This window comes from Notothenia coriiceps, unplaced genomic scaffold (genome assembly GCF_000735185.1).
Source record: "Notothenia coriiceps isolate Sejong01 unplaced genomic scaffold, NC01 NC01_scaffold00032342, whole genome shotgun sequence".
NCBI classification, from domain to species: domain Eukaryota; kingdom Metazoa; phylum Chordata; class Actinopteri; order Perciformes; family Nototheniidae; genus Notothenia; species Notothenia coriiceps.
This window is the reverse complement of record NW_011365043.1, coordinates 26,868-53,784: the sequence shown is the minus strand read 5'-3', so window position 1 is coordinate 53,784 and position 26,917 is coordinate 26,868. Positions and strand designations below refer to the sequence as shown.

Genomic DNA, 26,917 nt, shown 5'->3' with positions numbered 1-26,917 from the left:
TTACCAGACGGATCTTTGGTGTCACCACATCCATCTTCCCCTTCCTCTCCAATGCTTGGTAATGCCTTGCAAAACCAACAACTCCGTGGAGCATCGTACACCTTGCCTGATGGATCAGTTATCAGGGTAGGTACTAAGGAACATGCCTAAATACCTGTATAAACTGATATATATATGTCTGTCTACATGCAGTTCGTTTTTTTATAACAACGCTTGCACTCTCCTATATTTCACCCCATCCCGCACCCACACAGGACCCCCGCATGCCCCAGAGGCCCAAGTCACCTAACCTTTCAAAAGCTCTTCAGAACCGAGATGTGATGTCTGCTTCATATACTCTCCCTGATGGCACCCTTATAGACCCGAGACAGCAAGTAACCCATGACACATTAACTTCTTATTGTGGTATTCGTTTCTTCTGTCTCCCTACTGTTTACCATGTATTAGTTCAAGCTGATGGATGTTCTTCTTGCTCGGTTGTCTCTGCTTTTTCAGCAACCTATTTCCCCAAACCTGGCAAAGGCCCTTAGCAACGCAGCTCTGCGTGAAGCCTCCTATTCTCTCCCTGATGGTACTATTGTGATTGACCCCAAGAAACAGAAGTCACCGAACCTTACAGCTGCACTTCGAAACCCTTATCTGAAAAGTGCATCTTACACCCTGCCCGATGGTACTATCATCATTGATCCACGGAAACCTCTCTCTCCAAACCTCTCAAGTGCCCTTCAAAACTCTTCCCTGCGGGACGCCTCCTTCACTCTACCAAAAGGAGTTCAGGACCCGAATATACCCGTTTCACCAAATTTGGCTAAGGTTAGCTATCAAGCCTTTATTGTTAATTTTCTATTTGTTTTTCCCTATTTCTTTTGTATATACAACTTATTAATTTTCACATCACAAGTATATGGTACTTAAAAGGTTACCCAAAAGGTATGTAGATTTTGTTTTGCTAATAGATATGACTGTTGATGAAATACATATATTCCAAAAGTTGCCGCTTTAATTCTACTGCTGGTCAATTCAATTGCACTTGTCAACCTGCCAGACCTACTTTTACTAAAACCAGCTGTTTTAATTCTTAGGCCCTCAATAACGCAGCCTTGAAAGGAGCTTCGTACACCCTCCCAGATGGAACGATTATAGTGGACCCTAGAAAACCAAAGAGTCCCAACCTGAGAGCTGCTCTGCAGAATCCCTATCTTCAGGGTCTGTCGTACACACTGCCTGATGGAACCATCATCATTGACCCACGGAAGCCAGTTGGCCCTGATCTGTCTAAAGTGTGTACCTAACTTTGTATTAGCACCTGTTTGTTTTATTGGCTCTTGTTTTCACTGACCCTTTCCCTGTCTTAACCCTAAACCTAAACATTTAGCAAATTAAAATATAACCTTGAATAACAACTTGGTGACTTCCCTGCAGGCTCTTACGAATCAGAACCTTCGTAGTGCATCATACCGACTCCCTGATGGTACCCTGGTTATCCCCGGCCAGAAGCCCAACCTTTCATCCGCTCTGATGCAAAACCGGGCACTTCGGTCTACAGGTCTCTATCATCTAACAGAGGACTCTGTACTGTCAGGAGCACCAAAACCCACCCCTCCCAACCTTGCCTCTGCGCTCCGTAATGATGAACTCCGTGGTGGCAATTTCAGGTAGGGAACTACACTATACATTGTAAATTGTGATTGCAAGAGAACCACAGGATCAGTCGAAAACTGTTTCAAACAGTAGTTAACCCTCCTCATATGAATATTAATACCAAGTTTTCAACCGTCCTTGTTTTATCAATGAAGCTTTACGGAAGTGGTAAACAAGTTCCTGAAGAGTTTCTCTTTAAACAATCAGTGACATTCAGCCAATCAAAGCCAACCCAGAAAGTGTCAAAGTTAACACAAACTAATACCCCAGAGCAGGGACATTTTCTTACACCTTGAACTATTGCACAGGAAGTTAATTTAATTCTTGATTGATCCATTTGAATTGTATATTTCTATAAAGGTTCCTGGGAAAGTACCTGCGGCAGAAATGCCCTACCGTATAGAAAGGCCATGTGAATTTCCAATTATATCACAATAACAAAATATCGACTGAAAATATTTAATTGTCACATTTTAAATGTCAATGTTGTACAACCCTGTGTAACCTGTTCTTAATTGAAATAAACCCCTAATTGTTTCCACAGATTGTCGGATCGCTCTGTTCTCACACGTCAGTTTCACAACCCCCACCTGTCTGAAGCTATCCAAAACCAGCAGCTTCGCTATGCCTCATACAGGGTGCCAACAGGCCTGCAGGGTGAGGATAATCGCTATGCCGTGGTTCCTCCCTACGGGCCACGCTCAGGACACTGGGCCAGGGATGCACGAGGAGGAGCGGAATGCGGGGAAGATGTTTGGGCAGCTGAGAGGGTGTTACCACATGGTACGGTCCAGAATCTGTCAAAGTGGTCCATGTACAGAGAAGACGGTGTGTTAGAAGCATATTCACCAACACCTCGATTTGTGGACGGGCAGCCTCATGAACAAGACTGGACTCCTGATAGAAATAGAGTACCTGGTCAAAGCTGGTATGACAAGGTAGCTACATTTATGTATTTGTGGGTTAAATCATATTTTGTGATTCTTTTTCTAATGATATTTTATTGAAAATAATTGGAAAGGACTTTCTCTCTATCTAGACATTGTTCACGGAATTGCAACTGTGAAAAGTACAACATAGAAGCTGGAAAATCCACAAAATCATTAAAAAAGACAAAAAATAGAAACATATTTGAATTTCTGCATATTTTATGTCAGCTCTGTATCAACTGATAACGATATCGCTTTGACAATATTGCATGCCAGTGTTGGTGGACCAACTTAAAAACCTTAACCGTGTGTGTGTGTGTGTGTGTGTGTGTGTGTGTGTGTGTGTGTGTGTGTGTGTGTGTGTGTGTGTGTGTGTGTGTGTGTGTGTGTGTGTGTGTGTCCAGATCTACTCTATCCTAAGCATGCCCACAACAGGCCACAGGGTGAAACGCTGGGCAGTGGGGATGGAAGACATGACACAGCTGCCGTAAGCATTCTGCATAAGTTAGCAGTTTGAAAGAAATTATTCCTCAATTATCTCCCGACATGCTGCCAACTCTCTCCCCAATGGCTGATTTTGATATCTTGAATACCATTGAAAAGTAATTAATATTGGATATCAAAGTGGGTGTGGGAATCCTGCTGCAGTGTGCAATATGTGCTCTGTACATGTGTGTTTAATATCATCTGTCTTTAATTTCAGTGAGCTGAATGAGACCACCGTTTTAATGAACCTCAAGAAGCGCTACGACCAGGAGCTTGTATATGTATGTTTAATTTCTAGTATGCAAATAAGATAACTAATATCATCAAATGTCAAAGATATCCACTCATCCGCTCTCCTTCTTCTCCTTTATTTCCCCCTTTTTTATCCATACAGACCTACATAGGCAGCATCCTTGTGTCAGTGAATCCCTACAAGTTGCTCAACATTTACGGCACAGACATGGTGCTTCAGTATGAGGGCCGCGGCCAGAGTGACAATCCTCCGTAAGACATGGGAGTGTGTGTGTGTTGGACCTTTAGTTCCAGGACTTGTAACTCAAGGAAGGGTGTTACGTTTTAAGTTAGGCCTCTCCTTCTATCTGTTGGTGACATTTCTTTAAAATCTGGTGGAAAGTTAGGCCACTTCTTAAACTAAAAACGCAAATCAAACATTTCTGAAATATCTTTAAACTTAAAATAAACAATTTAGATGACTGTGCAGGCTTGGTCGAGGTGTATATTCTCTTAACACTTTTTAGTTTTAATCAGAACTCACCAACAAACTCTCTAAATTATAAAAACTTGTGCATGCATGTCCCTGTGTGAGTTTGTGCTGTTTATGCTACATCTGCCTAGATGCGCTTTGCTCTGAGATATAGTGGGGTGGGAAATAGAGGTGCAATTGCCAGCTCTCCTAGGTGTTGGTGAACGGCTCATATTACACTGCTGTTGGTTGGTTGCCAAGGGAGAGTCCGGTTATGGATTTCACTACTACGACTTCAGAGCACACACACGCACGCACACGCACACGCACTCGCACACACGCACTCACACACACAAAACCAATTAGCATACAAATGGATTTTTCTTTAAAAAAGTATGTTTTGTTGTGTTGCAGTCATCTTTTTGCCATTGCTAATCTCGCATATACCACCATGATGGATGCCAAAAAGGACCAGTGTATTATGATAAGGTATGAAAACTTTAATATCATTTGCAACACTTGAATACAATTAAAAAAACTTGGTGCTGAGTGCTTATTTTTTTAAACGAAACACATTTTCTTGGAATTTTCTATTAAATGATTTGTCTACGATGTGAAACATCTTCTTTAAGTAATGAAGAAAAAGAAGTGCTGTAAAAGATGGATTAACAATTTTTGTTATTACAGCGGAGAAAGTGGGTCAGGAAAGACGGAAGCTACTAAACTAATCCTGCGGTACTTGACAGCCATACATCACAAAGGCAACATTACACAACAGGTAGATACAGTGTATAAAGTACATTAAGTACTATTATACAATGAGCATGCTAACATACAATGTGCATACTGTTTCACTTTAAGTTGACACTCTTATTTGCTCCTTTATTCTCATGTCTTCTTGACATCAGATAGAGGTAAAGTATTTTTGTTGTTTGGTTTTGCTCTCATGATATCATCGTTGTTGAAATTAGCCAGTGTAACATTTCTGCCTGTCGTGGTTGGTCAGATCCTGGAGGCCACGCCCCTGTTGGAGTCTTTTGGTAATGCCAAAACAGTGCGCAATGACAACTCTTCACGCTTTGGCAAATATACGCAGATCTACATGGAGGAGTGAGTAATACCAATGTGTTTACACTCCCAAAAGAACATGAATAGTGAATGTGACTATGTACTGTACATTGTCCTACAACAAGGCAAAGCTCTCTTTTGCTCTCTGCTTGAAATAATAGGACATTTTTGGATAAGGAATATGTGTGTGTGCATAACAAGGGCCGGGTGTGTTTTTTCTCAGATGTAGCTGGAGGGTGCCCTGATAGATGTTTTTTCAGTTGTTTTTGTGGTATTCTGCAGATTTCTTTGGAGCATGCAAGACTCATCTTTGTGTGAATGTACAAAAGCCTTTTATATTATCATATCAAGAAGAAGAAGAAGAAGCATAAGAAACAGTTTTGAGTTTTCAGAGTCTGGAAAGTAAAACATCCTTATGATCTGGAAACAACTTCTCTCATTAGATCATAAGAATCAGATCCTTTATTGCAATAGATTTATTTATTTAACTTTAACCAAGACTAACTGTGTGTCCGTGCGTGCGACGTGCGTGCGTGTGTGCATCTGTGAACCTGCATTTTTGTATGTCATTTACAAGGGGTGTAATCAGTGGTGCCATAACGTCTCAGTACCTGTTGGAGAAGTCCCGCATTGTCTTTCAGGTGAAAACACACACATGGACTCAAACATACACACACTTAGCAGGTTAGGCAGAGTCTTCTTACCAGTGAGTCATTGTGGGAAAGAGGAGATTGTAGAGGAAGACAGCATGAGAAGTGTCAAGCATGTTGAACTCTATTGTTACTGTACACAGGCCAGTCTGTTCATCAGTCATCTGTCCATTTGTCTTTTCCAAACCATTATTTCTTCTCCAGTAAAAGCTACCACCACATATCTTAACTGTTTGTGAATATGTGTGCACATTGTTGATTTTTAAATGTGGTTTTGCCGTGTGTTTGTTGGTTCATCCACAGGCCAAATCGGAGAGGAACTATCACATCTTCTATGAGATGTTGGCAGGTCTTCCTCCTCATGAGAAGAGCTCACTGTATCTGCAGGAAGCTGAGACTTACTACTATCTAAATCAGGTGCTTGGAGAAATACAAAGTACACTCCACTCCACACACACACAAACACAGCACAAGGAGTGGTCACTATAATCAATTTGACAGTCACATTAACAAATGAGCTGTCAAATTTCAGAACATTTCACATTTATTATACTAATTGATCAATGGCACAAACATAAAACACATTGCGGTACCCAAATACAGAATGAGGGATGTTTTCAGTGTGGATTTGTTTGTATAAGAGATATATTGAGAGATAACTGTTGTTTGATCATTTCTGTCAAAATTGGATGAATTACTTAAAACCCTGTGTAATCACTAGCAAGGCTTGAATGTTGCATTTCTGTATTGCTTTTCAGCAGTGGCTATGACCCCTCAAACAAAGCAATGTCTTGTCTACAGGCAGTAGTTAAAGCAGAGAGCAATGTTAGATTGTTTAATTTGAATAACTGTCCAAAGCCTAAGAAGCTTAAACTAAACATAATTTGAACTGTAAGGAAATAAGGAAAAATTGTGAGAAAAAAATAGGTGTAGTTTATGTTGTGCATGGCTCTAAGGAAAGCAATGTTTATTGGTCAGTTGGTCGGTTCATACAGATCTTAAAACCTATTAAATGGATAACCATCACGTTTTGTACCGACATTCATATGCAACAAAGAGGAAACATATTAATCTAGGTGTTCCCTTGACTCTCTCTTAAGCACACAGTGAGGGAAGCAATTTCCTTTGTATTGAAGGGTCTCTACAACTATTGGATGGACTGCAATGATATTGAGGAGACAGTTATTTTCCCACAGGGTGAATTGTAACAACTTGGGCTAACACCTGACTCTTTTTTCCTTTTTTTGTCGAACACATTGGCATTTTACAAAATACAGTACCCCAAATGTAGTTATTGTGACATCCCCATAAGTCTCAGCTTTACTTTACGATTAGTGTTAGTAAGTACGTTGGAGTGATGACCTTTAGATAGCTCTACACAGTGCTTATCATTTGTTTCTCCTTTAAAGAGACTGACTATTTCTGTGTTTATCCCTGTCATCATGGCACACTTGGTTGTCACCACAGACTGTATATATAAAGGTTGCCACCATTGAGCTGGTTTGCTCCTTTGCGTTTCTCAGTACCACTTCATGATGTGATGAAACACAAAGCAACAGATAGCTCACGCCAAAGCTGATTAAAGATCCTTGACTAATTGCATCTTAATTGTTGCTGGTTACTAGGGCTTATTTTTTAAATAACACTAGGGAGAAAAGTAATGTTTCATTGCCTTCTGCGGATGAATAATGCCACACCCTGAAGTAACCCTTTACAACACTTCTAGGGCTGTGTAACAATATCACAACTTTCCAAACACTTCCTGCATTTTATCCCTTTTGTAGACAGAACTAGAAAATAATGGCTTTCAGTATGGTCTTGCTCGCAGCCCATTAAAGCAGCAGATACAAAATAAACAATAATAATTTAAAATATTTCAAAAGGAATTTGTGTAAAAATAAAATGCTGTTGGAGAGTAGTGGTGGCATTTTATGAGCCTTTTATGCGTTATTCACATGGGTATCGAATAAGCAGTGTTGGGCAAGTTACTTCCAAAATGTAATACATTACATATTACTTATTACTGTCTTTTTAAAGTAATAAGTTACATTACAATATTACTGTCTCTGAAATGTAATGAGTTACACTACTTTTATATCACTTTTGAGTTACTTTCATCAAAATAACCGCAAAAGAATGGCTAGGTATTTTAAATGCTAAAATGTGGTTTAGTGCAGCTCATTATACATCCAGTGAAGGGCAATGTGGTATAGCTGTGTAGGCCCTTAAGGCTACTAACAACTTGTATTACACGGCTTATTATAGCCGTGTAATACATTATTATTATTATATTAGTTGAATACTCGATTCTGATTGTAAATTCTTAACATGTGACACGTTGTTAATACAGTAGTACAGACCACTGTCAAGGAATATAATGAAGGTTGCTAAGGAGGATCAAGAAAGAGAAAGGAAAAGAGGTTAAAAGACGGAGCGCTGGACGTCAGATAAAGTTTAGTAGGCCTATATGGCCGTGTGCGAGGCGGTCATTATGGGGAAAAGAACACCCGACAGGCTGATCAGGGAACCCGATGCGAAGCGGAGGGAACTTGATGAGCCTTAAGGGTAAACATCAGACTTACTAATCTACCCGCACAATTTTTCTCTGGTGTCGGAATGTCTCGCGATGTTAGTGAATTCTTAAAAAACAAAACAGCATTTAATTCTGGGTTAATTCGCCGGTTCACGTCCCGATCGGACCAAAAAAAGAAGGAGTTAGCTGGTAGCTGGAGAGGTGCCAGTTCGCCTCCAAGGCCACTGCCGAGGTGCCCTTGAGCAAGGCACCTAACCTCGGAACTGCTCCCTTGGCGCCGGGGACCTGGCAGCCTCTCTGCTCTGCCACCTCTCCTATCTGCATGTGGTTGTGTGTGAGCATGTATATCCTCTGTGTTTGTGCATGTATATCCTCCCCTGTGTGTGTAATGTGTGTAAACACAACAGAGTGGGGAAATACATTTCCCTGTAAGGGATTAATAAAGTGTATCTTCTTCTTCTTCTTAATGCGTTACATTACTTTGTTACAGCAAAAAGTAATACATTGCTGTAACTCCGTTACTTTTGTAACGCGTTACACCCTACACTGCGAATAAGCAATAATAAGTAAGGAGATAAGAAGTATCAAATGACATACTCTATTGGTATGGTTGTTACTTTAAGAGAACTGGTATATGGTAATTATAATGATAATTTAAAAAAGGATTCACGGCCGACTGCAGCAAGGCAAGAAGTTTGACCCCTCAGGTCAGAAAAAACTTTCATCAGCTGATTAGTTGGTCCTTAATTAGGAGCTTTGATTAAACAGGCTGAGGGTGAATATGTTGTTGTTGATAACTGTGTGTGTGTGTGTGTGTGTGTGTGTGTGTGTGTGTGTGTGTGTGTGTGTGTGTGTGTGTGTGTGTGTGTGTGTGTGTGTGTGTGCGTGTGCGTGTGCGTGTGCGCGTGTGCGTGTGCGTGTGCATGAGTTCAGGGAGGGGATTGTACCATAGAGGGGAAAGATGATGGGGAGGACTTCAGACGTCTGCTGAGTGCCATGGACATCCTGTGTTTCACCCCAGAGGAGCTGAACGGCATCTACAGACTGCTGTCCTCTGTCCTTCATCTGGGGAACGTCTACTTCCAGCCACACCAGGTCACAAACACACACACACACACACATATAGACACACACACAAATCGGCCCCACCAATGCATTTAGTTTCACGGTTGAATGATAATGATGATGTTGATAGATGATGGTAATAATGACTGGCGTTTGTGGGTGTGTCCCTGCAGGCTGAGGGTCAGGAGGTGGCGTCGATGGTGAGTGCGCAGGAGATCAGGGTGGTGGCTGAGCTGCTGCAGGTCTCACCTGAAGGCCTGCAGAAATCTGTCACCTTCAAACTGACAGTGAGCAGAACACACAATCACACCGTCTCTGGCATACCACAGAGAAAGCTGTTTTTAAAGAGATGAACAATTGAAGAGATGTTAACAGATGGTTTTGCTCCCCCAGGATACAGTAAGGGAGAAGATCTTCACTCCTCTCACAGTGGAGAGTGCTGTGGATGCCAGGTGAGTGGGTCTGAATATAGTATCTGTTGAATTCAATACTATGCGACTTCTTCTTCATGGAATAAAAGCCTATCAGTTTTGTTTCAGGCTTTATAGTTTCCTCGTTTAAAATTATATCAGGAGACTACTGAGAGGGAGTGAAGCGTCTTTGATTTTGTTCTCCTCCCATCTTTGGTAGAGTTATGTGAGGAGAAAGGATTTCATGGCTGGGGGAGAGATTTTTCAGATGTCCTCTGTTTCCATAGGAACCGGGTATCCTGTTTCCATAGAAACCTTATTGTGTGTTTTTCATAGAGATGCTGTTGCCAAGATCCTGTACTCGCTGCTGTTTAGTTGGCTGACAGAGCGCATCAACGGACGGGTCTACCCTCGCAACGAAGCGCTCTCCATCTCCATATTGGACATTTATGGATTTGAGGTCAAGCTAAAGAGAGATCTGGCTGATTGATGTTACAGCGCTGATGCGTCTGAGCTGCCCTGTGTTAACTTCACTCCCAATTGTCTCCTCTCTTTACTCTCCAGGAGCTACAGGTGAACAGTTTTGAGCAGCTGTGCATCAACTACGCCAATGAAACCTTGCAGTTCTTCTTTAACAAGGTCATCTTCCAGGAGGAGCAGGTCAGGGAAACTACAAGTTAATATTTGTATTTAGAGTGCTCAATGAATGAGCCGTAAAACACAGAAATAAATCAAAAACAGTTCTCTGTGACTTCCTCCCATCAAAGGCAATTGGATTTCTGAATGGGTAAAGTGGGTTGAAATGATACAAAGCATGTGGGTTTCAGTGTTCAAGTAAAAGTATAAATAGTATGGTCTTAAAGTACTCCATTACAAGAAAAAGTCCTGATTTCAAAATGTAAAGGTAAAAAAGTATTAGCATCAAAATATGTTTAAAGTACAAAAAGTATTCATTCTACACAATGGCCCATTTCAAAATAATATACAGAAGTATAATCAGCTACATTTACTTCAAAGTAAAAGTACTTTTTTTTCATATTATCCAGTTTTGTATGATTAGGTTACCCAAAGAAATCCATCATTTTAATCAAGATAAATGGTTAATGTAGAGAATAGCAATTAAGATATATTTTAGCCTTGATTGCAACATGACTCATTTTAGAAAAGCTCTTTTAAACCCACAAGGTCATTTAATTTCACAAACTATAGTGGACACAGCAATACTTGAGCTGAAGTGAAAACTGAAAACAACCAAGAAGAGATTTATAAACGCCGACCTGATTAACTCTTGTGCTGTGTGTGTAGGAGGAGTACATGCGGGAGCAGATCCCGTGGCAGCAGCAGCCCTTCAACCACAACCAGGCCTGTCTCGACCTTATCGCTGCAAAGCCTCATGGGATACTGCGCATACTGGACGACCAGTGTGGGTTCCCTCAGGTACATCTACACTTGTTGAATCAGACTCTTAATCTACAAAGTAATTGTAAATCACTGAAAGGTATAATAAACAGAGCTGATATAGGCTATACCAATACAAACAGTCCCTAGTTTAAACAAAGGGCATTCATTATTCATTGCTCCTTTAAAACTTGTTCTCCAAGCGTGCAAGGATCATATCCAGTAGGACAAATGTTGTTAAATGTAAACTAGATACAAAATCTTACATTATTTATGTGTATTGCAAAGAAAAAAGTAACACCTGACATAACATGATTAAAATATTTCATAGCACAATTTTGAAATGAATGTAGTTAAAGATCTCACATATTGGATTTCTCATAAACCAGGGCACTAAAGTGTACTGCAGTTTTCTTGGATCAATACAAAACAATCCCACACGTTCACTTAATTGCCTACCTGCCGTTATCATTAATCCCGGGGCTCCTAATGTAAGACGCTCATCTTGAGATAAACATATTATAAAGTGTCTCGGAGTGAAATATGAACACGGTGTTACTGATGGAGGCAATCTGCTGCACACACACACAGGCAACATGTGTTTGTGCTGTAGAGATAGATTTAGTTTCCATGGCTCACCAGCCATTAACCATCTCCAATCATCGCTAGGCAACAGACCACACCTTCCTTCAGAAGTGCCACTATCACCATGGAAACGACCCGCTATATGCCAGGCCAAAGATGCCACTGCCAGAGTTCACCTTGAAACACTACGCTGGGAAAGTCTCTTACCAGGTACATTTCATTTGACTTTATTTTGTTCTTCTTCTCTTCCTTGTCATTTTCCTTTTCCTCTGGTTTTTTTGTAACAATTGAATTGCCCTCTAGCATTAGCAACTGGGATACAACTAGACAACCACATTGCTTTCAAATTTGGCTAGTTGCCAGATTTCTGCTTTCTCAGAGCCTACTATTCTAAGGAAAGGTGCTCTTGTGGTATCTTCACATATTATTTGTTAACAAATTAAAATGTCTTCTTCAATGTATAACAACTCCTCAGCCTCTTTTGCACACGGTGCTCAGGGATTTTACACTTGTGTTTAAGCACTGTTGAATTCCTGGTTTGATTTTGATCATAGTTTTCTAATTATTTGTGGTACAGGTGCACAAATTCTTGGATAAGAACTTTGACACAGTCCGCCAGGATGTTTTCGACCTCTTCATTCAGAGCAAGAACAGAGTGAGACGTTCAAATACACTTTATTTCCTTTGCCTTACTCTCTTAGTTTTCTCCAACATTTACAGTAATACCCATTTTGTATTGCTCAAGTGATCTTCAATCACATTTTAAATATCAAAATGAATACTAATCAACATGTGTTGTAGTACTACCATTATACTTCAAGCTCATACAATGTGATGCATATTTTGAGTTTTGCTTTTCACTTGTCTTTTCTTTTTAAATATCCAACAACACATGAAGTAAATATTGTTGTTGTGTACAGATGGTATCCAGTCTCTTCTTAAAGCACTCAGAGTTTGGGTCTCAGCAGCGGTCACAGCGGCGCAGCAGCACGGCTCGGCGTTTTAATCCCAACACGGTCAGCGCGAAGTTTCAGAGCAGCCTGCAGGAGCTGCTGGAGAAGATGGAGAGGTTTGAGTTAAACATTTTACCTTTAGGGACAATAATTCATTACATTTTTTTTATTGGAGCGCTTTTCCAGGTGCTCAAAGCGCTTTACATTACAATGAAGTAACCTCTGGCACACCTTTATAACATCATTTGAAAATGGTACAGTTGTATTCCAATTGCATCCTATTTTCCACTGATTGGTGTTTTAGCTGCTTTTTTACAACTCTTTAAATGCGCAAAGTGAAACTGCTAAATGCATTCAAACATGAGTGCCATCATTCATTCCAACATGAATGAATGCATGTTTAGCTCCTGATAAGGTTAACATGTAACTCTAATACATTTACTGAGAGGTACTGCAAGATGTAGAGAGCATAAAATGGGAAGTTACTTATTATTGTTATTGCCTTAAAAGACAATGAAAACTGAACAATGGGCCTCATTCAACAATATCTTACCAATGTTTCACTTAAATGTATTGTGTTTACATTTTAAATATAAGTGGGTCAGTGTTTGTAGAAGCCAATCATATTGGGAAAATGCATTTTCTTTGCTTAATCTGAGTTTAGTCCTTTGTTTTATAGATTAAGAAAACAAGGCCCTGGAGTGCATTACGTCTGAAACTGTTTATACTGTATGCTTCAATCTCATCTATCTGTGACAGGTGTAACCCTTATTTTGTGCGATGCATCAAGTCAAACCATCGTAAGGTATATTTGCATGTTGGATGGTGTGTGCAGGTTTGCAGTGTTTTGTTTAGGTTTTTTGGATTGAATTGTAACAGCTCATGCAAATGATGTGTTTGCTAATGAAATTTGTAGGAGCCAGCCGTGTTCGACATGCAGCTGGTCAACACTCAGCTTCATTACTCTGGCATCATGGAGACCATCCTGATCAGGAAGGAGGGTTATCCAATCAGACTGCACTTTCACAGCTTTCTCACAAGGTACGTTACTTACTAATCTTCACCTTAAATGTATTTTAGGATTGAATGTACACTTCGATTGAACCACATGTTGTAAAGACTCATCTCAACATCTAAACAAAAAAAAAACTATAATTACAAATGTCTACAATATACAGTATGTAAATTCAAATGAAAGAGCTGTGTCATTTTTAATAGCCTATTTATGCAGAAATATCCCAAATTGTCAAGGAATGTGCAATGTTCACAGTACAAAGTATAAAATAACACGAAAAGTACAGCGATATAGTCCTAAATATGTTTCTGTAATGCATACAGATAGATGTTAAGATGTTAATGCACGGTGCTGTGTCTATGGGAGGCGATAAGTATTCATGTCAGTGTCGGTCCCCTACCTCTGCCACAGGCAGATTATTTTCTCAAACAAATTATTACTGTCCCTTTTAACTCTCAAGACCTTTTAAAATGTCAAAATTACTTTAATTATAGGCTTTTTTTCTAGTGAGTGCACAATTCACACACCAATTTCCTCATACTGAAATAGCCATCTGGCACACGTCAGTGCCTGCAGTGTGAAAGCAGCTGAAAGCATTGATCTCACAGCACCTCTGACCAGCGGCTGCCAAAGAAGTCTGACATACAGTATCACAGAAAAACTCTTTCCTACACTTACAGTCAATTAGATTTACACCAAAACTCCTAAATACAAACAAATACTTACAAACCAACCCTCAGAACACTTATAATCCTAATCAGCCTCACACTAGGCCCCTGAGATTCACAGCCTTTAAACAGACTTTTAGTTGACTAAAATATGTTTTGTTGCTGCCTCGGTCCACAGCAGTAGTTTGCTTAGCTTCTGTGCCCGTGCTCCTGTCTGTTATTTCAAGCTGGGGGCATGTTGACCACCATCTACTGTAGATAATACACTGTCTTACCATAATTACCTAAAAAAGCCCAACTTCAATCTAACAATCCCTTTAACAAACAAGCAGCAGCTTTATATTTCACTGCTCTTGGTTTACATAAAGAATTAATAATGTCATTTTATATGTGTGTGTGGGTCTGCTCAGGTATAAAGCGCTGCTTTGCCTGAAGGACACTCCACCTGCAGACGGAGAAAACTGTGTCATCATGCTCCACAAGCTCGGCCCGGTCAAAAACGGCACGTATCAGCTGGGAGTCAGTAAGGTGAGCCAATTACTCATGTACTAAATAAAGTCAAAATAATCATACGTAACAAATAATTGCTTTGGTAAGAAGATGTGTGTGTGCTTGTTAGATCTTCCTGAAAGAGGAGCTGTATCAGCTGTTGGAGGGGAAGCGGGACCGTGTGCTGAACATCGCTGCGATGACGCTGCAGAGATACACCCGCGCATGCTTTGTCCGAAAGAACTTTGCCAAGTTACGGCGCCGCATGTTTCTGTTTGGAGCTCGCTGCAAAGGATACCTGGCCAGGTAATGTTCAGCTGAACTAAAGGGATGCTGCTTCACAACATCAAACAAGCTGCACACAGTGGCCAACTGCTCAGCTAGAAGAGACAATTGTTTTAATCTGATGACAATTACACACTTTACGCCAATTATTTTTAAAGCCTCTGTGCTGGCGACAGCTGAGGCAGAAGTGCCAATCGCAAAGTTAATAAATCAAGGTCACTGCTGCTACCTCACATCTGTCCAAACCTTGTGAATCCCGAGAACGCCTAAATTCCTTGAAATTTGGCACAAAAGAAAATCTTAGGATTTACTGATTACAATTTGATGGACAAAAGTCAAGGTCACAAAGCATTATATCTGGCCATTAGATAAGCATCAAGGTGCTAAATGATGACCATTTCACACAAATGTCAAATTTAATTAAATCATGATGATGTTATGACATTGCTGGACAGCCATGGGTGTAAACTGCAACTGGTCTGCTGGGACATACAACCAAGAGGCTGTGATTCTAGATGCCAATAAATACAAAAAAGAAGAAAAAAAGTAATAGACATTCATTTATTTTGCAATCATCCTTGGTGCCATTCCTCTGGTTGAAAACCCCTCGTATCATCCGTCTCTTCCTGGAGGTTGGCTCTTCTGAGCTTCAGCTTTCTTTTATCGGCAGCAGTGAAATATAGTGATCGTTTTCAGCGAGCCGAGTATGTCAAAGCTTGTTACAGGCAACCCTGTCTCTCTTCATGTGAGAGAGACAGGGTCCGAGGATCGAAGTCTCGCTCATCCATTAAACATAATAGATTTATTACTGACGGACAAACTGACAAAACCTGGAGCGTTGTGCAAATTTATTTTTTATTTGAACGTTTAAAATGCACTTACTGGCTTAATGAGGACACTACAATGGCAATAAACACAAGGTCAAACCTTTTGAGTCAGTAATTATACTTCACAGATCATTTATCACACTTTGATGAATACAGGGGGATTATACATTTTTCCCAGAAGCTGTAACTAACTCTATAAATGTAATTAAGACAAACCTTGCTAAATGAACTGTGCAGTGGTTTATGCCATTTTCTAATAATGGCTTTTAAATGAAAAAGTGCCAACTCCTTTAATGTGTTTCTTTAGATTTGTTGTACTACTCCCTATCTGTATCTTTATGAGTAATCCATCTCCTATTGTTATTGCTTTTCCTGAACAGGAAAAAGCTTGCTCTGAGGAGAAAGTACCTCATCAGGCTCCGCTCTATCGTGCTGCTCATTGTCAACCGCCAGCGTTACATGAGGGTATGCACACTGTGTCTGTGTCATTTAAAGTATGTGCGTCTGAAAAATGAATTTACAGAATGAACAAATGTGTGAAGTGTGATACTGTTGTCTTTCTGTCAGACAGTGCTGGAGCCTGCAAGGAAAGCAGAGGAGGTGAGTGAGGGTGTGAAATAAAGTGAAAAGTGTCTGAGAGGAGGGAGAGACACACTTTGAGAAAAGATGAAGCTGCAGCATGAGTGTGTCATATAAGTGTGTGTGTGTATGTGTGTGTTTGCGATGTGTGTAGGATCGCATCAACAGAGAAGTGGTGAATGTCACAACGCTGCCCATTCCTGCTGAGCTGGCACTTCTGCTACAGGCGGCCTCAGGTACGCGCACACACATACACACGCACACACACACACACACACACACACACACACACACACACACACACACACACACACACACACACACACACACACACATAGATGCACACACACAGATTTGCAGTCAGTCCGTGTTATATATAAACTTCCCTCCACCTTGTTTGCGGGTTGGTTCAAAAATATTTACTGTTGCTTTTCTGTGTGTGTGTGTGTGTGTGTGTGTGTGTGTGTGTGTGTGTGTGTGTGTGTGTGTGTGTGTGTGTGTGTGTGTGTGTGTGCAGGTGGTGAAGAGCTGCATTCTGACTGCTTGGCGGTGGTGCAGGCTCCAAAAGTTCAGGTTGACCCCCAGCTGACACTTCCCCTGGACATCAACAACTACCTCATGACACATTACATCCAGGCCATATTTAGGGTACTGAAACACACAGAAAACAAACAAACAGAAAACAATGTTGTCCAGCTCTCCATCCATGTCCCTATGTAAAATCAATTGTAAGCACCTTGGTGTGTGTGTGTGTGTGTGTGTGTGTGTGTGTGTGTGTGTGTGTGTGTGTGTGTGTGTGTGTGTGTGTGTGTGTGTGTGTGTGTGTGTGTGTGTGTGTGTGGGTGTGTGTGTGTGTGTGTGTGTGTGTGTGTGTGTTTGTGTTGCAGGAGCCGTTGTTTGGGATGCTGACAGCCCCGCTGGAGAGTTCACTGATTCGAACGGATGAGGAGTTAAGACAAGGAGCTCTGAACCTTTTCATTCTGGTAAATATTGCATTCACATGCTGCTGGGAAACTTCAAAGTGAGCTTCTAATCAGCGTTATGTCAGGGAGTGAAACCGAGGAAAAATGAACATGACTTGTAGCTTAAGAAGGATTATCCATTCGGGATAGTATTTCTATCTACATACGTGATAAAACCATGTGTTCAGAAGTCGTTTTGAACCTTTTGAACCTGATTTTACAACCATGCTTAGTCAGTTAAAATCTCTCTCCCTGGTAGTACAATTTTGGAGCGACTTCATGTAAAATGTAGAAATAATAAGCTTGTTTTTTTTCTGATATGCTTCATATGTGTACATGTGTACAGTGCTTATTGTCCATACACATTGAGCATTGCAGTGAGTCATATCCATTTACTTTCAGCAGGCATAATGTTAAAAGCTCAGACTAAGGACTTATAGGAAACCTATTTAGTTGTGATTTGACTTGTAAGGTTACAGAATGTGTCGTTAATGCCTCCACTTTTGATAGATACTGAGATTTATGGGTGACCCAAACTTGAATGGAGCTCAGGAGAATCTATTTGGGAACTACATCATCCAGAGAGGACTCGCCAATCCCAGCCTGCGAGATGAGATCCTGGCTCAGGTAGCCAATCAGGTGAGGCCCTGCTCTTTTTTATAGCCGGTGGGATGGCAATAAAGGAAAATGTTGGACCAGAATATTTCTATGTTATTGCACATCTCTTTCATTTCTGCTTTCTTCCATTAGGTGTGGAGGAACCCTAACATTTTGAATTCAGAGCGTGGTTGGCTCCTCCTGTCCTCCTGCCTCTCCGCCTTCCTGCCTTCTCAACGGCTAACCAAGTACTTGCTGAAGTAAGAAACATAGTGAAAAAGTGACATATGTTCACGTCTCATGGAAATGTCTACGCAACATTTATACAGTACATTTATTCCATGCTTTTCAGTGCATGCATGTCATCTTTACACATGTTTTCAGTACTTGTTTGGCAATTTTAAAGCACATTTTAGACTTCATTACATTTTCAAGGTGCATAGCATCTGAAATACTGTGAACATTAGCGCATTCATGAGGGACTTCTAAGGTTAAGTTGCTGGATCATGTACTGTAGTTTTAAATGAAAGAAGGGATGTGATGTAGTTTCCATCTCTCTTTTTGCTCGTCCTTGTTGTGGTTGTAGGTTTGTGTCTGATTACGGGCCGGAGGGCTACGACTGTGTGTGTCAGCACCGTCTGCTTCAAGCTCTGCAGCGGTTAAATGTCGGGCCGGAGTATGTCCGCACGTATCCACCCTGCCTTCTGGAGTGGACCGCCAATCGCAAGAGAGCGCACACTGTTCTGCACATACACTGCTTCGATGGTGAGAACACACACCCACACAACACATGTAGCCAAGAGCTGGCTTTAATTCATTTTATATTCAGATCTAGTTGCCAAAGTTTGGATGGATGGGAATGAGAGTGAAAGTGATCACATTACCAAACGTCTTTAGCTAGGTGCCATTGAAAGCATGTATTTAAAAAGATTAAATAAAATAGATACAATTGAATTAAATAAGGCTTAGATGTACTGATCATTGTGCAACTAAAAGTGTGTGTGTAGCTTTCTGCCCTCCAGCAACAGAGAGAGTCTTGTCTGTATATTTTCACTATAGCAGGAATTCAGTTTTCCCTTGAATAAATGTAAGTAATGATTGGCGTATTGATGCATTTGAAACATAATTAGTTAGCCTCCCTTTGGTTTTTGACTCCCTTTCATTGACCCAGCCTCACCTTTACTTGTTTTTCGTCTTTTCTTCTTCCCCTGAGCTCAGTCAGTGTGTTCAGTGTCCAGCACCGAAGAGTTATCCGTCTCTCATTTCCTCCTCTCATCCAGCTAATCTGTCCTCCGGCCTCTTGGCAGGCCTACTGAGGATTAGACGACACCTGAGAGCCTCTCTGGTTCACTGGCTTTGTTTGTGTCTGTTTGTTGATGCTGGTGTCTGTGTAAGGCCTCATAGGCAGAAAGGGAAGAGTGCTACCAACTTTGTTTTTGTGATGCCGTTGAGAAACCATTTTATAACCTGATTAAACAGCATTTATTGTATTATAGGATAAAAACACCTCACATAATTTCAAAGTTGCAAGTAATTGCTGTGTGTCAGAGGTATTTTGGCTTTCCCAAAAGAGAGCAAGGCGTCATGTCACTTTCAGCTGTTTGTCTATTAAGTGCTGTTGTTCTCCTGCAGGTGTGTCCTTCCTGTGTCCTCTACACTCCTGGACAACAGGGGAGGAAATGGCTAAAGACATCTTAAAACACAGGTATCATCGTTTGGACTATAAATGCCATGTTAGCTGAAAAATAAAACATTTCAGAGCTGGTTGGGTGGTAATAATAGCATTTGAAAAATTATGAGAGAGAAACGTTTCTAAATGTACAAGAATCAGTGTCTTAGAGACCTTTTCTGAGGTTCTTTTCTCTCGCACACTTATGATATTTGTATTTCAGAAAGTATCATTTTTGTTAATGAAAGACTTGGATATTTTGATTATTTTATTTTATTTTATTAGAACATAACCCTTCTCGCCCCACTCTGTATTTTATTTGTATTTTCAGAAGATGTTTAGGTGGAACTGTTGATCAGAGCATGTGTGTGTGTGTGTGTGTGTGTGTGTGTGTGTGTGTGTGTGTGTGTGTGTGTGTGTGTGTGTGTGTGTGTGTGTGTGCGTGCGTGTGCAGGGGTGTGACGGAGGGCCGTCGGGGCTGGTCGGTGGTGCTGAAGGAGCCGGCGCAGTGGGTGGAGCTGGAGGGCTCAGACTACGTTCTGGACTTGATGTCGGACCTGGAGCTTCCTGCTGACTTCCCCAAACACAGCAGCTACTTCATCATCTCCGCACAGGAACCGACCCGAGTGCGGACCAATGCCAGCATGTGAGACACACATTCACTAAATACAGAAGAATGTCCTATACTTGTGTGCAATTTGGGGTATTATAGTTAAGTATTTATGCTACTTTATAATCTTACTCCACTAGAATAAAAAAAATACAATTATCTTTCTGGTCCGTGTGCCATAAAATGCTATTTCTTTTTTGCCTGGAATTGGACCTGATTACAGGCATAAAGACTAACTCTGTATAAAGCCAATGTTCTTGTTTGTTTATGTAGTCCATAAAGAGCAGTATTACATTGTTTCATAATCTGGACAATATTCCTTGCAGTATCTTTAAATGTTACCTATGCAATGATGCATTTTATTATTCAACAGCATATTGGGTCAAGTGCTTTAACTTTAAGACTTTCTAACATTTAGCTGATCATTTTACGTTACTTATGTAACAGGTGTGTGTATTTCATCCACCGCTGCTTCAGTACTGACAAATGAGTGTAATTGTTTTTTTGTTTTACAGAAGCCTGTTGGGTGGTGGCTTTGACAAGAAGGATGATTTCATATCTTCAGCCTTACCTGGCTATGATGGACAAGGTAAACATTTAGGCTCAAACATAAACAAAGACAGAAACGTATATTCAGATAGCAGAGGCTGAAGTGCTCTCGTCTCCTCCTCACAGACTTTGAGCCTCAGAGAGGGATGGATCGTTATCTGGACAGCCTGTTTGACCCTGTGCTGTCTGAGGGGACTGGAGTAAGTTACATCTCTTACTCACACTGACACACTTGACCTCCTGAGAGGGGATTCCTCTGTCAACCATTCACTGTTGGTTACTGCACAGGTCCTGTAATGCTCCATTTCTCTTAGTAGTTTTTGCACTACAGAGATAGTAAAGAAGACAGTTAGGTTTATTTATAATACATAAGAAATATAGTAATGGTAATTAATGAAACGAAGGTGCTAAGAATACAAAAGAAAATACTGTATTGTCTACTTTTTATTTCAAACAGCAGGAATGTGTTTTGATTTGCATGTGCAAATTCTGTTATTAAGAAGGCTACATTAAAACCCATCAAATTGTGTGATTGGTCACACTTTGGATTTCAACGTAGAATAGGCCAAGCTTACAGTAGGTTTCTCATTGTATGGCCTTTGCACTTACGGCTTCTAAACTTTGTAACAGTCTTGAACTTTCTATTAGATCAGCCATTTTCCTTAGCATCATTTAAAACTCAACCAAGAACCTACCATGATAGTTAAGCATTTGTGTTCACCAATATTTAGCTTTATTCAGTAGACTGTTGCGTTCTAGTTGAATCAATGCTCTTACATTATTATTGTTTATGTCACTCTTTTTGTTACCACAGTGCAGCACTTTATTCGACTTTTGCTGTTTTTAAATGTGATCTAAAATATAAACTTAACTTAAAACTATCCTAGCAGATTGCCAGAGATGCAGTGTTAGATTACTGCTCTCTGCTCAGTAAAGGGAGCAGTGAAAAATTGTTGCCTTTTCATTTGGAAGGCATTACCCACCACACAATTTAAACTACACCCCTTTCATTAAAATGACACTTGTAGTACGACCTGATTTTCTCTGATTGACTTAAATCCGCTGGTACTAAGTCTGGTCAATGGTGCAGTGAATGCTGGCCATGTTGGATCTATCAGTCTTCGGCAGCGACGTGCTGAATGTTAGCTGTGCTATCGGATGTGGCTGACAGGAATTAGCATGTATCAGATGTGTTCTACAGACCTCTCCCGCCCAGCAACCTATTACGTTACCCAGTTACCGTAACTGTCACAGCGACTAGATCGCCACGTGATTTCCCACCAAGGCAACGCAAGGATCTACTTACGAGGAACTGACACTCTGGCAAATGAAGGGCTTACTATTTAATGAGACATGGCCTACAGACACACACTGCTGTGGATGTATGGGTCAGCGGCTGATTTCTGATGGACCGGTTGCTCACTTACGAGGGGATTTCTCTGATCCGACATTCAAAAGTCTGTTTTTTATCTCCCTGTATGTCTCTATAGCACTACTGTTGACATAGACACTTACAAGTTGAAGAAATTCTCCACCAAAAAACCTGTTACTATTAAATACATCCCCTTTTGGCTTAAAAGGCAGATCTTGAATTGTTTTGGTTTGCTCCTTCATAGTAGTTGGAGTCAGCTTGGATTTCAACCAAAGGAGACCATAGACTCTGCAAAAAAATAAGAAAAAACATGTCACAGTATATTTAACTGTTCTACTGCCATGATTTGTTATCGCCTCCACATAGCCCGAAACTTCCTTTGAATATATATTTTTAGAGATCTATTGGTCACATTTCTTTGGAGCACACTGAACGCACAGATCAGTTGTGGAGGATGGGAGGCTGCCACCCTCGCCCTGGCCAGGAGATATCTCCCACTCCCTCCCGCATTCATCGCTACATCTGGGACCCAGGAGATGGCGCCATAGGAGGAGACGACCTACCACGCTGGCAATGGACCACACGAAACCGTCTACGAACTGGGGTCGGTCGCTTCAAAACATCGATGAAGAAGTGGGGCCTGGCAGACAGTGCTGCATGCGAGTGTGGTGAACCTGAACAGACTGCCGAACACATAATCACCACCTGCCCTTTATAGGCCTATAGACCACCCTCGGAAGCCAGCCTCTTCGACTTAGAGATGCGGGCATGGCTACACGACAAGGAGTTGGACCTCTGACATTACACGAAAGAAGAAGAAGAAGTTGTGGAGGAGTGAATTCTGCTGCTGGAGATGATGGTTTTTTACACTTTTTGTCAACATTGAGGGTATTTATTAAAATACATTATAACTGCAGGAGCAAACTATACACCTGTCAAAGAGGTAGAGCTCGTTGTCATATGAAATTAATACAAAACCAGAGTTTCAGTACCAAATTCACCAAAATATGACCTAAAGGGATTAACAAAACCAAATTTAGATTTGTATTAGGAGCTATCTGATCAAAGACAAACAGGAAGCAGAAAGACCAGATATTTGCCAACTTTTGATACTGGATACTGTCAATACTAATAATTATAGATTCAAGAAATCAATCAAACTTTATTTGTAAAGCAGCTTTCATTCATTGGGTTGCAGTTCAAAGTGCTTCACAGATGACTGACAATAATAATGTCTATGAACCATTCTCAATCAAAAGCCATCATAAGCCGATACTTACATATCAGCCAATATACTGTACCTTGTTTTTTCATGTTGTAATCTGATTCTTAAGTATAATTTCTTTCTGTCTGTCCTCACAGGAAGCAGAATCAGCTGCAGGACTGTCCAGCAGGATGAAGGGGGCTGGGGGGGTTGGAGGCGGGTGGCAACAGCAAGGACAGTCAACCGGCCCCCCACCTCCACCTGGAGGTCAGTGAAAAACACAGGCTCTGTTTCAAATACTTCCCTTGTTCACTCATTCACTTGATGGTTTACTCTTTGGCAGGAATCATTTTCAATTTAAACTCAACAAAAAAAAATCTCACAACCTTTGTTACTGTATTAAGACAGAGCAACGATGAGATAGCACCAGCGTCTTGAATCACTAACTGGGATCTTGCAATATTGTTGTCAAAAAAAGACAGGGAAAAGTAAAAAAAACAAAAACGCTTAAAAAACCTTACTTTATATACATTAGCAACAAAAGAGGAGACAACAAATAAGCAGTTCCATTTCCTTTGCTTCACACACCATACAGTATGAACACTATGTAAGGTCAGGAGGAATCAGTGCAACTTACTTAACAATGAACAATAAAAACAACATGGTTATGGTTTTCTTTGACTACAATATTACTCAAATGTCCCGACTTTTTTTGTAACTTTATTTTTCAGTTTTTCACAAATACAATACATGTCCAACTTTATGGCAAAAAGTTGCAAAACCCTAAAAACCCGAAGCCCAGAAACTGCTCAATGACGGACATGACCAGAACATATGCCCCATGGAAACAGAGGAATAATGACACCTAGGACCGGTTGGAGCGACACTGGGCAAAATCTTAGCGAGTCTGTCGTTGGAGTAATGTAGCCCGTGTACTACCTTAAATTGGATTAATCCATGTCTAATACAGAAAGAAGAGGTGTGTGTATACGTGAAACAATGTTTTTGTTGTTTTGTATGTTCTCCAATATCTCCTTCCCATGCTTCTTTAGTTTTATTCCATGTGGGAGGGCAGTTATTCAGAATCAATGTATATATTTTGGACACAGCCCCTTTATTAAATGGATGAACATTAAGAACTGAGTGAGCTAGATCTTTAGAGGGTGGACATGGATATCAAATGTTCCGACTTTTAGCTAAATAAAACTAAACACTAAAGACTTCAAGATGAGGTCCATTAACTATGATTCAAATGCACAAGGAGATTTGAACACCTCCCTTTAGTGAATGTAGTAAATCATGTTGCTACTGACAGGTATTGCCACACAACTTTAATTTATGCATCATATTTGTACTGTGGGAAAGTAGTGTTCATGCTGTGAACCACTTACTGTGTTCATACATTTTTGAGAGCTTCAATTTAATCTAGGCACTGGAATAAAAGAGCACGAACATAGCCATAGACATTCAGTATAATAACACACTGAAGGAACCTCAAACTCTCAATTCATAATTACCAAGTGTAAAAAACACCACACTCTTAAAATATGATGTTTGTTTGTCCACAGCTGTGAGAGTCCTTCCCGTGGGAGGCGTGATGTCACCTCCTGTCGCTGCCGTGGCACCTGTAACACCTGGTTCGTATCAAGCGTGAAGAAAAATAAGAGAAAAGAACCCCCTCATTACACATCATTTGTCATCCCTCCTTCCTGTTGACTGTGTTTCTCCTCCTCTCTCCTCCAGATGCCCAGCAGGCTGTTTTGTCCCGGCAGCAGCAGGCCATCGTGAACCAGCAGGCCATCATCATGGTAAACCCTCCGTCTGGATCTGCGTCTGTTTATCTCTCACAGTTCTTGTTTCGGAGTTAACGCGTCTTGTTTCTCAGGCCCAGCAGATGACCATGCAGGCCATGGCCATGACGAGCCCCCCTACTTCCCCAATCACAAGCCCCCCCATGAGCCCTATACTCACACACCCTCCCAGCCCGTATGCACCTGCCAGCCCCTACGGCTCCATACCCCCGAGTCCATATGCTAACATCCCACCCAGCCCCTACGCTAACTTCACACCCACCCCCTACGGTGCAGCAGACATCCAGCACAGGCATCCCTACTCCCCCCCTTCTAGACATGAACAAACTCCCTCACACCCTCCTGCGGACCCCAGGACGCGACCCGAAGCTCGGCCTCATCCCCAGACATACTCCTCCAAAACTGAGCCGACACAGCCCCAGGCTAACGCTTCTTCACGGGTCAGTAACTCTGAGGCATGTGAGGTAACAGTCCAGACTGACGTATTACATAAGTCGTTGTTAATTTATGAAAGATGTTATAGTTGCTGTTGTTGTAAATTCTAACAACAACAAGCTACTGTCCCTCAGGAAAAATGTTATCCTCAAAACAAGATGCAGTTTCCTTAAAAGAATAGAGTGAGAGGCTTGTTAGAAATAAAATAAAGAACTGTATGTAGGATGATGAAAGGGAAAGCAAGTGTATTTGAAAATGAAATAAAAATATGTATGACCTTTTAATTAATCATTAAAATCAACAACTCAAGTGTCTGAGAGACGCACTGAGGCAAAAGGAAAATAAAAACTAACAGAGACAAAACAAAAGAACAAATACAGAGCCAAACAAACAGAGTGGCTTCCAGCATCTGCCACAGACCCTTACTGAGAAGAAATGAAAGGATCAAAATCAGTCAATGGGATGAGAAAATGCCAAACTAGACGGAGGGCGTCTCGTTCAGCGTCTTCTGAATGTGGTGCATCTTTTGAATATGTTGGTCAGTGTCTGCAGCATTAGAGGTCTGGTGATTATACTTTTTTTTTGTAGGGCAATAATAGGTTTTTTTTATATGTTTTAGTCACATGAGATTGTTTGGATCTGAATCAGATTCCAGTTTACAGTAAATGTTCACACACAGGACATTTGCTTTGGTGAATTGGTGCATAGACAAGAAGAACAACAGAACTTTTTTACAATACAAATATTTTAAAATGGAAATATTTGGACAGAATGTTCAAAGATATATATTGAACGAAAGATTCACAGATAATGCAATAAGTTGCAGTGATGCACCATCCAGTTTCTAGATTCCAGTTCTGAGATAAATGAGCATAAGTGCGACATGACATTTTTCGACCCAACCTCACAGACACTTTCTAAAAACTAATTATACTGTGCTGCATTCATAGTCCTGTATTTATACAGTCCCTTTTCTACCATTTACGTTGCCTCAACATTGTCCTGGCTGCAACACAATCTGAAGAGACAATGTGTAATGTCTGCAAAGCCTTCATTTTAAACTCTCTCTCCTCTCCGTGTGGCTTTCAGGTTCAGTCAGGAAAGGACAGTGGCTCTCGGAGGAAGGCTCCAGGCATCCCCATAAACAAGGACAAACCAGTCAGGAAGTTTGGTAAGAGAGTGAGAGACAGAGAAAACATGAGAGTCAGCAGGAGAGAAAGTCCCCTCAGTCCCTTAAATCTAATGTGAAAGAACACCTTTTCCCAGCAGAGCATCACTCCTTATTGCCTGTTTTATTCATTTTTTTGTGTCTTTTTGTGTGTGTGTGTGTGTGTGTGTGTGTGTGTGTGTGTGTGTGTGTGTGTGTGTGTGTGTGTGTGTGTGTGTGTGTGTGTGTGTGTGTGTGTTGTTCGTCGTCGTCGTAG

General features: G+C 40.9%; 2 protein-coding genes across 2 annotated transcripts in view; both read left to right on the top strand.

Moving 5' to 3' along the window:
• Window positions 1-6: 6 nt before the first annotated feature.
• Window positions 7-1,292, top strand: LOC104960753 (uncharacterized). The gene is made up of 4 exons (XM_010788911.1): window positions 7-126; window positions 255-374; window positions 496-813; window positions 1,083-1,292. The coding sequence occupies exons 1-4, from the start codon at window positions 52-54 to the stop codon at window positions 1,290-1,292; spliced, it is 723 nt and encodes a 240-aa protein (XP_010787213.1). The 5' UTR covers window positions 7-51.
• A 211-nt stretch (window positions 1,293-1,503) lies between these two features.
• The window catches only part of LOC104960752 (unconventional myosin-XV), a 38,847-nt gene continuing 13,433 nt past the window's right edge, over window positions 1,504-26,917 (top strand). Inside the window, exons 1-40 of the mRNA XM_010788910.1 lie at window positions 1,504-1,655; window positions 2,186-2,579; window positions 2,975-3,057; window positions 3,274-3,337; window positions 3,451-3,560; window positions 4,174-4,248; window positions 4,447-4,537; window positions 4,766-4,869; window positions 5,405-5,468; window positions 5,781-5,894; window positions 8,944-9,105; window positions 9,249-9,362; window positions 9,469-9,527; window positions 9,822-9,945; window positions 10,050-10,145; window positions 10,791-10,922; window positions 11,553-11,678; window positions 12,046-12,123; window positions 12,389-12,537; window positions 13,181-13,226; window positions 13,338-13,462; window positions 14,515-14,632; window positions 14,724-14,899; window positions 16,086-16,170; window positions 16,273-16,305; window positions 16,439-16,520; window positions 16,802-16,932; window positions 17,172-17,267; window positions 17,757-17,885; window positions 17,997-18,103; window positions 18,430-18,608; window positions 19,476-19,548; window positions 19,967-20,158; window positions 20,638-20,711; window positions 20,798-20,871; window positions 23,406-23,514; window positions 24,816-24,884; window positions 24,991-25,055; window positions 25,133-25,522; window positions 26,583-26,664. Of these exons, the coding sequence (XP_010787212.1) occupies window positions 1,519-1,655; window positions 2,186-2,579; window positions 2,975-3,057; window positions 3,274-3,337; window positions 3,451-3,560; window positions 4,174-4,248; window positions 4,447-4,537; window positions 4,766-4,869; window positions 5,405-5,468; window positions 5,781-5,894; window positions 8,944-9,105; window positions 9,249-9,362; window positions 9,469-9,527; window positions 9,822-9,945; window positions 10,050-10,145; window positions 10,791-10,922; window positions 11,553-11,678; window positions 12,046-12,123; window positions 12,389-12,537; window positions 13,181-13,226; window positions 13,338-13,462; window positions 14,515-14,632; window positions 14,724-14,899; window positions 16,086-16,170; window positions 16,273-16,305; window positions 16,439-16,520; window positions 16,802-16,932; window positions 17,172-17,267; window positions 17,757-17,885; window positions 17,997-18,103; window positions 18,430-18,608; window positions 19,476-19,548; window positions 19,967-20,158; window positions 20,638-20,711; window positions 20,798-20,871; window positions 23,406-23,514; window positions 24,816-24,884; window positions 24,991-25,055; window positions 25,133-25,522; window positions 26,583-26,664 (4,711 nt within the window). The 5' untranslated portion in view covers window positions 1,504-1,518. The remainder of the gene's footprint in view (window positions 1,656-2,185; window positions 2,580-2,974; window positions 3,058-3,273; window positions 3,338-3,450; window positions 3,561-4,173; window positions 4,249-4,446; window positions 4,538-4,765; window positions 4,870-5,404; window positions 5,469-5,780; window positions 5,895-8,943; window positions 9,106-9,248; window positions 9,363-9,468; window positions 9,528-9,821; window positions 9,946-10,049; window positions 10,146-10,790; window positions 10,923-11,552; window positions 11,679-12,045; window positions 12,124-12,388; window positions 12,538-13,180; window positions 13,227-13,337; window positions 13,463-14,514; window positions 14,633-14,723; window positions 14,900-16,085; window positions 16,171-16,272; window positions 16,306-16,438; window positions 16,521-16,801; window positions 16,933-17,171; window positions 17,268-17,756; window positions 17,886-17,996; window positions 18,104-18,429; window positions 18,609-19,475; window positions 19,549-19,966; window positions 20,159-20,637; window positions 20,712-20,797; window positions 20,872-23,405; window positions 23,515-24,815; window positions 24,885-24,990; window positions 25,056-25,132; window positions 25,523-26,582; window positions 26,665-26,917) is intronic.